At 40.6% G+C, this 12,209-nt stretch overlaps 1 protein-coding gene across 33 annotated transcripts in view; it reads right to left on the bottom strand.

Annotated features, from left to right (window-relative positions):
* The window catches only part of CAMK2D (calcium/calmodulin dependent protein kinase II delta), a 124,345-nt gene that overhangs the window by 67,197 nt on the left and 44,939 nt on the right, over positions 1 to 12,209 (bottom strand). For all 33 annotated transcript variants that reach the window (XM_032109981.1, XM_032109979.1, XM_032109977.1 and 30 more), the window contains exon 4: positions 8,772 to 8,831. In XM_032109981.1, coding sequence (XP_031965872.1) covers positions 8,772 to 8,831 — 60 coding nt within the window. The remainder of the gene's footprint in view (positions 1 to 8,771; positions 8,832 to 12,209) is intronic.

Raw genomic sequence — 12,209 nt, 5'->3', positions numbered from 1 at the left:
GAAGTGCCCCACAGAGTGTGGCCAGCCCAGAGGCACAAATGTCAAGGCTGGGGCAGGATTATCATGGAAAATGCATGATAACACTTTTACCACCCCTGCAGGAGCTGCTCTAATGCTGTCCAGTGACACCCATCCACACCATCCAATACACTGCAACCTTTTTTCAGCTGGGGGTTGGTTTTTCCTTGCCCCCAGATCAAGTAAAGATTTCCAATATTTGGGTATCAGTCCAAGAACCAGTACAAAATCCACCTATTAGACCATCAGCAACACTGTAAAAGCAAAGGGAACGGAACTTACAATATCCCCCAAAAATACTCTAAAAATGTCTGTGCTAGCTTTACTGAAAGAAAAAGCTTAGTTTAGCTGAAGTAGTAGAGATCTCTGTTTTTGGAGGAAAGGGTCCAGAGGAAAATTACATATTTGTGGTTTAGCTGGGAGTCATGATGTCTATCCGTATGCATAACATGTGGTTGCAGATTCATAATAAACAAAGCTTCCAAACAACAAAAAAATGTGAGTTCCCAAAGATCCATCTTGTGTGTGCAGAGAGAGAGCAATTCATTTCAGTTGAGCTTATTTCCATGGCTCTTGAAGTCAGCAATGCAGCCAATTATGAAACTCTTCACTCCAGGAAACACATATAGAAAGTAAAGCAGAAAAAGAGATGAAAATACAAGTGGGAAGTGTGGCAGCCATCCAAGCCCTCACCCCCAACAGCAGGATCCTCAAGAGAGGTGTTTAAATTCCACTTCCCGCTTCTGTGGATTACTCTATTTTACATTTCAAATGACTTGCTGCAAAAGTGGAGTGGACTTCACAGACAGAAAAAATGTTTAAGAGACTCTGGATACACAATGAAAGAATTTTCATGCATTTAAGGAAACATACAAACACAGCTATAAAACAGGGATGGAAAATGCTTCAAGACCTAGTTCACACTTGATTTATACTGAATCATTACCTATTTTGGTGCAAATTAGGCATATACTTTCTGAGGAAAAAAATTACAAACTTGGTGGCAAATCTTAGTGAAACCTCCTTTCCTCGGTCTATTATGGATGCTGCTACAGTTATCAGGGATATTACAGCCAGCAATGCTTCACTTGAGCTAAAATAACCTTGTGCTCCATTAAAAGGAAAGAGAATTAATGTAGCATGGCAAAGAGTGGTGTCATTGTCTGCACTCAAAGACATTTTTATGCTCCACAGTAACCCTGAAGAGGGAAACTTAAAGATGCAATGCCACTTTTAGCAGAATGAAAGGATTCTGCTGCAAGCAAAATGGACAAAAGCTCTAACACCCAATAAAGCTGCCTTCCCCCTTCTCTGCTGGCACACTCAGACCACATTATCTGATGCTTCATATGGCTCATGTTGAAAAGCAGTGACACATTGATTAGCACTAAACAACTTAAAGTCTTTTAACTGTTGGGGGATTTTGATACTCCACTCACTTCAAGGCCACCAACAGCTCTACAGAAAGCCCTTCCACACCAAATCCTTACAAGAACAGCAGTGAAAACTTTCAGGCTTTTCCTCTTAAACATCAACATACATTCACAAGAACTTCACCAACTAAAAGGAATCAGATGCAAAACAGTAACAAAAACTGCTGAGAAGGAGAAAGCCTGCAGAAAACCCAGCTGCAACAAACCCCACTATGCCCCCCTGTGTGCTCTTGCCTGGTTCAGTTGCGTTCCAGTACATTTAATTTCACAAATAGCAACTGCAAAACCAGCTTCTGTATCCTGTTGTTGCACTTCACTAGTCAGCTACTTGCTGTAGCCACGGCTGACTTTAAACATCCAATCTGTTATTTTATAATACTCATTAAATTGGCTTTTACATTAAGTATGAAATCATGTTGTAACACCCGTTTATTTGGTTTCTTGATGTTTTAATTGTCTCAAGGACTATGGTTCACCTTATTCATCAGAGAAATTGCAAATTTAATTAACTCAACACAATGGATGAGATTTAAAATTGTTGACGTGATCAGCTCATCTAAGCAATAAAAATAATTAAAGGAAGTGAGGTTCTCTAATGCATCAGTCCCACATAAACTAGAGCTTTATATTAAAAACTCTATTTATTTATTTATTTGCATAGCTATAGTTAATATATCCCCGAGGACCATGTTTATTGAACATCAATTTATATAGTTGGGAATTGGTTTGATTTTCACTGCATCAGGAAAGAACTATATATTTTCGATGTAAAGAGTGAAACCTTAAATTAACCTCAGAAAAAATATTGTGCTAAAGAACTACATCCACTCGACCTGAACAGGCCTGATTTTCACCCTGTGATTGGTTTATAGAGTGACTTAACTAATACCAGCTCAGCTACTCACAACTGTGCCACACTAAGACAAATGAAATTCAGAAGAGAGTTACTGCATCCACATTTTCTGTATATTAACAGCGTTTCTCTTGAGATTCTTGGGACTCCATGAAGTGCCATGCACATACTTGGCAAATATAAAGGACATATTGTTGTGCATAAAGGACACAAACCCCCCACATATCTTTAATTGCCCTCTTTTCAAAAAGGATAAGGCAATATGCAGTTTCTTATTTTCCCCCACATGAGGAATTTAACGACTTCGATGCTCATGTTTTGTGTTATGGTGGGGAGGCAGAGTAACCTCCAAATGCAGGCTTTTCCTCCTTTCCTTGTGGCAAAAGGAGTAAGTAAGCTGGACACAAGCACAGAGTGTGGTGAGGAGCAGTGCCAAGTTTGGGGGCTATCAATTTCCTCAGCCATTGATGACAAGTTCCCAGCTCAAAGCACGGAAATGAGCAGACTCCAAACAGACACCAACACACTCATGAAAGCAGATTAGGGATTTGTCTTTTTCCCCTGTGTCCCAGCCTGTTCTGCATCTAGGCTGCCTCTTGGCCTGCTGCAATGCCAGCCTGCCTTGGAAAGACACTGCCCCATGTTTCCACCTGCTGGTGCAGCTCCAGCTCTTCGTGGAGGAGAGACCTTCCTGCTCTCAGAGCACACTCGTGGCAATGCCACAGCTCCAGCCCCGCTGAGGCCAGACAAGCAGATCCACAGGAACAGGCTCAGGCCTATCGGAGGTGACCCAGCCCCATCTCTGCCTGGCAGTCCTATTTACCTCTAAGTACCCTGACTTACAGAGCCACTCAGGGACAGCCTGGCCTCGTGCCAAAAGAACTTCATTTATCACCTGAAGGGCTGCCACATGTCAGTAAAATCTGCTGCTGCCTTTGGGGAAGGAATGAAGACTGATCAGACTCGAGCCTGATGTTGCTGGCTAATGGACCTAGCCTGCCTGCCATAGCTTAGACACTGGTAACGTAAGGCCAAGGGAGGAGGTGGCAGAGGCAGGCAATGATGGGCTGTAAGGAAATGGGAATGCAAAGCCAGCAGAAGCCCTCCAGCAGTTACAGAGACATCTCAACAGTCTAACTCCCATTAGGAAAATATTACCCAGACTCAGCACAAACCCTGCCAGAGCAAACTCCACTTGGGAAAAAAACTCCATGGTTTTACCAGGTTTGAATCAGCAATTTTCTAGACTGGGTCGGAGCTTGCATCATCAGGCTAATGCAGATTTTATCATTATTTGGGATCTCATAAACCAAAATTAGCAAAGCAGCTGTAAATCAACGCCAAAACTCGTAACGAGATGGTGCAACAGTGTTACACCACCGAAATTATATGAATTGCAAGACTAAAAATCAGAGTGCTAAAAATCAACTTTACCTAAAGTTAAAAGAGGACCAAGAAATCAAAAGTTCACCAAAAGAAGATAAACGAGAGAAACCAGGAAAATGACACTGGATTTCTTGGTGAAGAGATGGTTACTTTCCTCACCAATTTTTTTCCAAATTGCTAAATTAAAAAATTGGGAGCATTAGTACACATGGAACTGCTGGAAAAGTAATAGTTACCCAAGATGACAAATCCTCCATGGGTATTTGCTCAGCAAAGGAAGTAAGCTTTTAAGGTAGCTTGATGTGCAATCTCACAAAGAAAAAGCACTAGTTTCTCCGAACAGCAAGGCTTAACCTACACTTCCATCCATTTTAAACTCTCTGTAAAAAAGCAACCCTATATGCACTGATGTACAGCCATGTCACCATGGTAAGAACCTGAGAAACACAGCAATTCTGCAAATCTCCCTAGTGCACAAAATCCTGCAGCCCAGGAACTCTGTTACCACAGGAACACAAGCTGTGTTTGCCTAGAAATTTCCTACCGCAGTGTAGCAGAGGCCAGATTACTCAAGCAAAGCTGGAAGAAAAGAAAATACCAAAATTGCAAAGACTGACTCGGAAGAAAGGATTCTGAGGCCTCTCAAAGTTTCTTCTCAAGGCCTGGAAGTTCAGCTAATGGCTTTTGCCTCATTTTAATTCCCGAACAAAATTCAGCAGGGCTCACTTTCTACTACAACGATACAAACGACTAAGGTAACAAGAGGCAGAAATCTCAACAATGATATTGGTGAGGAGTAACTGTAAATGGAAGTTGTTGGGTATGCCCAGCCCCTGCCCTGGAGGGATCTCTGCTGAGATAAGAGATTTCATAATCGCCCAGCAGGACTCCCTGGAAAGGCAACCACTTCTTTGGTCATGGTGAGAAAAGACAGACCCACAATCCTTTAGGAGACCCTATGCAGATCCTCTGTAACCCACTGGCCTTCACCCATCCCCTGTATCCCTATAAAAGCTAAGGCCTCTGCCCCTGTGGAAGGGAGCTCTCGTCCCTGGCTTTCCCCTTCACCGGAGTACGGACCAGCAATAAAGCTCCTTCCGTGCGGAACCAGCCACACGAGCCTCTCATTTCTCTCTCTGGTCTGGCCTGGAGGCTGCCCTGCAGAGCTGAGCTGGAATCATGAGCTGACAACCACTAAAGAGCTGACAGCCTCTGCAAGGGCCCTCCTGCCAGCAGCTGAGGGAAGACACCGGGCCTTGGGAAGGCGATTCCTTTCGGGGCCATCTCCCTGGACCGGTCACCTCTTCCTGGGTCAGAGCCACTGACCCCATCACCAGCTGTAATCATCACCAGCTGTAACAGGAAAGGATGAGGAAATTCTGTGGGTTTTAAACAAACTTTCACATACATATTACTCAACTGGGAAACAGAGATTTGAAAAAGGAGAACAGAAAACACTGTTTGTAATCCACTTTCCTTATTTTTTCTACACCATTCACTAGGCATCATAACTAGAAGGCTGGACAGAAAAGAAACCATAGATTTATTAAAAGGATGAATAAAAGAAAGCAATGCTGAAAAATGAACTGAATTAGTTATATGCAAAGCAGTGTCTGCACAGCAAAGTTCAGCTTTCAGAGAGGTACTGGAGCCCTGCTCGTAGAAGAAGTGAAACCAATTTCAAGGAAGATTTTCATGACACTTCTTGGCTATGACCATGAACAGTAAGGACTGCACAGAAACAGAATCACTTAACATTTGGCCTTTCTTCAACAATATTTAGTTTCCCAACAATAACTGCCTGTACACGGTTCTGAATAGCAGGAATAAATACGTCTTCAGGAATAGACAGTTCTGAGTATAAAGCTTAAAAAAAGAATCCACACTACAAGTCAGAAAACATCATACCCCTAAGTTATCCTCACGCTTCCATTGCCAAAAAACTACCTCCCCTTTTAATGCTCATACACGTTCTTGGGTAAGTGGAAGGAAGATCTCTTAGCTTCCCTTCCAACACTTGTCTGGTGGGAATAATCAGTGATTTAATTTTTCATACGTGAATTCAGAACTTGGTATCTTTCCTAGTTCAGAATCACTCCTTCAGTAGAAATGCCTAAGAAGAATTAGTCTCTCTCCAAACATATTTAAATACTTTCTTTGTGAATATTTGGTAGATACCTTGATTCATTAAATAATAATCTGATTTCATAAATACTTCCAAAAAGCCAGCAGAAAATATGTTCGTTTCCTCAGATTTTATTGTTTGCAGTGATTACTCTGGGAGATTCAAATCAGGAACTGAAGTGAAAATATTTTCGTATGTGTCTCCTTACTTTCCACATTTCAAAGTTTTATCTTTCTGAAAGAAAAAATTCTGCTTTACTCACATCCAGTTTTAAGATTCCTCTGCCAATACCAGAGGAACTTCTGAAGTTTAGGACCTATGACTACAGACTACAGTGGAAAGCTTTTGTCAAATGTCATCCTAAGATTTCCTAACTGCATAATGGCACTCATTAAATAGACCCGCCATCCAATCAGATATGAACTAGATAGAAATATGGCATCGTTGGGAAGCTAAAATACAGGTATGTTGATTGTTAAGAAGTTTAGTCCTGAAATCTTTCTTATCCTCATGAAATAACTAAATACTAAGTATTTTTCTGGTTAGGTACTAATTGGATGCCTAACTTGGAAACACAAAACCAGTGATCTGCAGAAGTTTTTGAAAATTCTCTATTTTCACAGCAAAAATAATTGGAAAATATTTCCGGTGTTAAGATTATTTTTTTAACTTTTTCTCTAAAGAAATAAATCTTGCTCATTTGAAAAGTACAATGTGTTTACTCACAGGCTAAAATCAAAAAATGTGACTCACCACAGCTGGGCTGCTTTCTTCTGACTGGAGAAAAGTATGAAAAAGGTAACTAAAGAGGGGTTTTCACCCTGGAGTATCTGGTACAGGCTAAGACTTGGAAGGTAATTAATAGAAGAGATCATACAACACCATAAAAAAGGAGTACTATTATTATATGTGTATTACTTTAGTAAAAAAGTTACCCTGGAACTGACACCTTCAAACTAAGTCACTTTTTGAAGGGACATTTAATCAAGCTAACTAGGAAGAATAAAGAATAGGCCTGAACTACCAGAGAAAGGATTAGTGAAGTCTAATTTCAGAAATCTGTCACTCTGCAATGAATATGTAATTTAAAAAGACGAGTAACTAAAAAAAAAGCTACATGGGAGGAAAGTGAAGAAAACGATGCATGTCATCTTTGAGAAACCACCCAATCAATTAAACTAGATCTCTGCTATCCTACAGAAATCACACTGGAAAAAACAGTTATCATTTTTTTCTTATTTTTCTTAACTTAGACATACTCATTGTCAGAGCTGAGCTGCCTTCCTCTGGCACACTTCCTTTTTCACTCTCAGTGCTTCCTGGTGTGATGCAGCTCCATTAGTCACCAGAGGTAACAGTTTAAAGGGGGATATGGTAGTGACCCAGGCGTAAGAGCTCCAGTGGGCTGCTAGCAGCACTTGGAATGATTTTAGGGTCATCATTTAGCTGCCTGAGGGCATGGCTGCAGGAGAAGGAATAGGACAGAATACAATGCCTGCTGCCAAACCCCGGGCATGTTAATTGCAGGTTTTCTGAAAGAGGAGCAGAACACTTTGTCCATTATCCCATGAACTGTGCCCCTTGGTGCAGGTGGTGATGCACACAGTTCGTGCAGATTTGCAGAGCCCTACCTGCCTGTCACCAAGGCTGTCATTGCCTGTTTGCACTCCAAGCCAAACGTCACAGATAGAAACTGTGCATGTGGAACAGCTGGTCTGCCACAGAGGAGCTGAACTCCATCCTACACTGCTCCAAGCCACTCAACAAGGTGAAGATTTGTGACCACATAGAACCAATTTAGACTTTTGTTTCAACTGAGTTCTGTGCATTTCAGCCCTTCCTCTGCACCAGTTCACTATTGTCTTTTGTTCGTCTTGCCTGGCTTGTGGAAGCTCACAAATACATTCTGGTTCCAGCAAGGCCCAGGTGAATGACTCTGGAGTCCGACTACACCATATGTGTAACCACAGCTGCAGAAGGGCTGCAATGCCTCCCCAAAAAGAGGACATTCCCTTATCTCTCACCACTTTACAATGCAAAATCTTTGGTGGGATAAAATAGCACAGATAACACTCCTCTTCCTCCTTAATCAAATTTCGAGGTCAAACCTGTAAGCTTAAGAGAGATGCCACAGAAATTTGACATGTCATTTTGAGCTGTGGTACACTCGTCTTCACTTTCTATTTATCATTAAAACGAAGGAGCTGATTTCATCCCAGGCACCAAACAATTTTATTAGCCTAAAAATACCACAAAGGACAGGAAATTCCCACCCTTCTGCAGAAGTCTCAGGTACAGCAAATATCCTTGTGAGAGATACCCTTGGTATATAATTTGATGTTGGAAAAACTTAGAACCCCAGCTACAGTTCCCTTAAGATCAAGGTACTTACCTGTTTACACTGTTTCTAAAGCAAGGAGACAGACACACCTCCACAACACTTTTTTTTTTGCTTTACATGGTTAGAAAACACAGCTTGGGAAATAAAAGGAGCAGAGCTTTCTTCATCAATGGAAGGACAGAATCTCAACACAAAACACAGTATAAAATAAGCATCTCACTAAAACCAGCACTAACTATTGACATTGGTCTGGCTCACTGTGCAACAGACACTGTCCGCTGAAATTCTTCTGCAGGTCTCCAAAAGTCATGAGCAATCCTGGAAAAAACCCCACTACACACTGCTCAAAAAAACCCCAAACACCTGGCACAGAGAGCTCATTGATGGCAGAGCAATGGCTCAAAGATGAGAACACCGCACGGTGCTTTAGGTGATCCAACAGAATATTGCATCCCATAGCAGAATTCGTAAGGAGCACCACATTATAAAGAAAGAGCCTTGCCTGGAGATACTTGCACTTGACTTCTCTGAGCTGCTCTTTGTATTTATTAATTTCCATTTCCCCTAAATTTTCTAACCTGATAAATACTGTACTAGGCAATGAAATGTTCCTACCGATATTAGGATGCTTCAGGAGGCGACAGATTCTAGCTTCTCTTTCCAGTTTCTGGTGATCTGCAACAAAAGAAAGCAAAACAGTTGCTGTTACTATGAAGATTGACATAGTTTAGTCTATTTGCTTTAGAGAAGCAAAACCAATACATCATCTAATGTGATCTTTAAAAAAAAAAACCCTTTATTTAAATCCACTAATATTTTACATCCAAACTGTAATATTGAATTGATTATTTTTAACCTTTGGGTAGAGCAGGAGGCTGGAGCTCTGGACTTGTACATCACCAAGCCCTAACAACATTTCTGGAGATAAAATACTACTGCTTGTGTCAAGCTCTGTTTTCTACAATAAAGAACACAAATACTCCAAGATACTAACTCTGGAAAATAGAACTGTTTGAAATGTAAAAAATATGCTTTGAACCTTGAAAATACTAAGAAATGAACAAGTTTAGGAAAAGGTGCTTTGGATGATAACTCTAAAGAGTCAAAAATTCAGCATCAGATATTAAAATTAGAAAGTTCAATCCTTACTGCAAAGTGTCCAGTTAGATATTTAGGTTTAAAAGAACTTTAGCAACAGATTTAAAATAAAACAGAGAAAGCAAACACCATCTTTAAAATACTTAACACGTCAAGTTTCTTAGAACACTTTTTAAATCCCGAGGGAAGAACAAGAAGGAAAACTTCTTTAATTTTTCTGTAATTTGTACTTCCTAATATTTGCAGTCAACTGTAACAATAACTGAATCAATTTTACATATGTTAACAGTTCAGATTATTTTTTTTATGCTTTAAAGAACTGGGATAGTTCTTGAGCTAGCCACTGCTTGTCAACTGACCCATCATACTTTCTGAGGCCTCAGAGCCTCCATCACTTGCGTAAGAAAATGTGTCAGCTTAGCCTTCTTCCATGGTTACCTTAATGTTTATTTTAAAAAAAAATTCAGAAGTTAAAAGCATTAAAAAAATATATAAATCTGCAAGATAAGCTTAAAGCTCTTTTTTTAAAGTTAAGCTCTGCCACTGAGGTTTCCCGTTAAGATTTTTTAATCCAGTTGCAACAAGACTGAAACATAAGCACAGACATCTACAGTTCCAGCACCTTCATGTCCAGCAGCCCTGGCTGTAACTTAATCATGGACTGAGCACTTGGCACATGACCCAGAGCAAGCAAGGAGATGATCTGAAAGGCAAACTGAACTAACATGGGGTGAGAACAAAGATGAAAATGAGAACGCTGCCTCAAAAGCAAAGAAACCATCCAGGGCTGTGGGTTGTTTAGCATAGGAGCTCTATCACTGGTGCATTACCAGCTCTGCTTTCGAAGGCTGTTCTGTACCACCCCCAGCTGTATTTACAGGATCCCCCAGCACAGCCAGAAACCTGGAAGGTGTCCGAGAGTCTTCTGTGAAATGCTAAAAACATCCTGTGTCGACTCTTCGGGGCAACACAGATATAATAAAAAACTTCATCTCCAGCTTTGAATATGAAGTATAAACATTTGAAATTTCTTTGCTATTAACTGCTGCATCACAGCTTCTGAACTGACACCGAGTATGATTAATATTCAGCTCTCCTTTGCAGACATGACAGTGGGCTCAGGTAACAAATACTAGAGCTGAACACTTTCAGGTATGAGGAGAGGCTAAAATGCTATTGCATGGTTTAAGAACAATAACTGTATTGATTAAAAAAGCACGCCTGATATTTTTCAAATCACAGCAAAAATATCTTAGAGATGCTGCTGGATGCACTGCAATATATGAAGGTTACATCTACACCATCATCATCATTTTTATCGACTGCATTATAAATTCCCAGGTTTTCACTTCAAACTGAACCAGTATATTGATGGATGCCAATGAGGTGTTCTCTGCTGTCGTGTAATTAGAATAATGAGCTCTGGGCATTTAACTCCTTCAGTTGCTTGTGTCACAATAATTGCTATCACACCTGCTGGGTGACTGGAGGTACCTCACAGCCTGCACATTGTGCTGTGAGGCAGCAGAAAGAACATTAAATACTCCCTGAGTCAGGGATTTACGTGGACATTAAGGTCCAGAAGATGACAGTGGCACTTCCAAAGAAATAGAGTATGCCTTAGTGTTGTTAGAGGAGTAAGTCTGCAGTGTGTGTTTGGGGGTGGGACCAACTGCAAATTTAACTTCATGGGGTAGCCAAGAAAACAACTCTCCTGTAAAATCTGCACATTTCTTCTGTGAGTTTCGGGAAATCACGTTCCTTCCTCTCTCCACTCGGTTTATTTACAAGTACTTGCAACTGCAAGGGCTGTGCCACCCGTAGCTATTTGTGTCACCCTGCCTCCTGCCAGGGCTTGAGTACTGGGGAGCTAAAGGTGAATGTCAGAGGGCAGGGCACACCGAAATACTTCAAGCACTCAGCTCCCAAATATCTGAAGTGTAAGGTGTGCCACTGCGGAGTTCACTGGGAAAGAAGGGCCGTGCCACACAGCCAGGGAAACTACCAAGCAGGCACAACCCCCCACAAACCCTGAGAATGTCTGGGATAGCATCTGGTGGAAAATGATTATGTTACAACAGTATCACAGGAAAAGTTATAGAAAAAATAAATGCAATAATAGGTCACTTATTGAAATAAAGAGTAAATTCCTCTCAATTTTGACAGCATATAATTCATCAGCTAAAACTGTGTTTACCTGCCAGGTAAACCTGAAACAGGAAAAATTATTATCAGGAACAGGAAGCCAAGCTTGAAAGCCACACAGATAATAAAAAGGGACTGCACAAATACATCTATATACTTGTTTCCTTTCCTCTCTTTTAATTACCTAGACTCAATTACAAACAGGTCTCCTACATTGTCTACTTAAGAGATTGTAATTAAATGAAAAATACAAGCTGAAGTTCGAAAAGCAGCAAAGCCAACACAGAAGAAGGAATCCTCTGCAAATTCGAGATTATTTTGTGAAAGCAAGTCTCCATTAGTGAATGGCCTCTACCACAGCAACAGCCCATTGCCGAGATTGGAAAAAGATCACTGCCTGTCAACCACTGATACCATCAGAAGGAAGGCAGCAATGAGAATAATGCAGGTTTATTAATGGAAAAAACCTTGCAGCCACCCACAAATAACTTTAATCTGACATGAGGCCAAGAAAAAGAAAAAAAAAAAAAAAAAGATTTAATGCACTGAACCATGAAAATCTCAGCCTTTACAATAACTAATGAAACTGCGTGAAACCTGAAACAGAATATAGCTGTGTAAAACTGGGGGTACTCATAGACCATATAAATGTAAAATCTTCAACTAATCCTCATTTATATGACGATGTTTTGGTAGACCACAAGCTAGTATTATAATTTATGATACCTGCATGAGAAAATCAGACTGTCTGCATTGAGTTTCTACTAGGTAGGCAAATAAAATAACTAATTTTTTCAGTAGTATTAATAT

The sequence above is a fragment of the Corvus moneduloides genome, chromosome 5, assembly GCF_009650955.1.
Source record: "Corvus moneduloides isolate bCorMon1 chromosome 5, bCorMon1.pri, whole genome shotgun sequence".
Lineage (NCBI taxonomy): Eukaryota > Metazoa > Chordata > Aves > Passeriformes > Corvidae > Corvus > Corvus moneduloides.
This window is presented reverse-complemented; position numbering and strand designations above follow the sequence as displayed.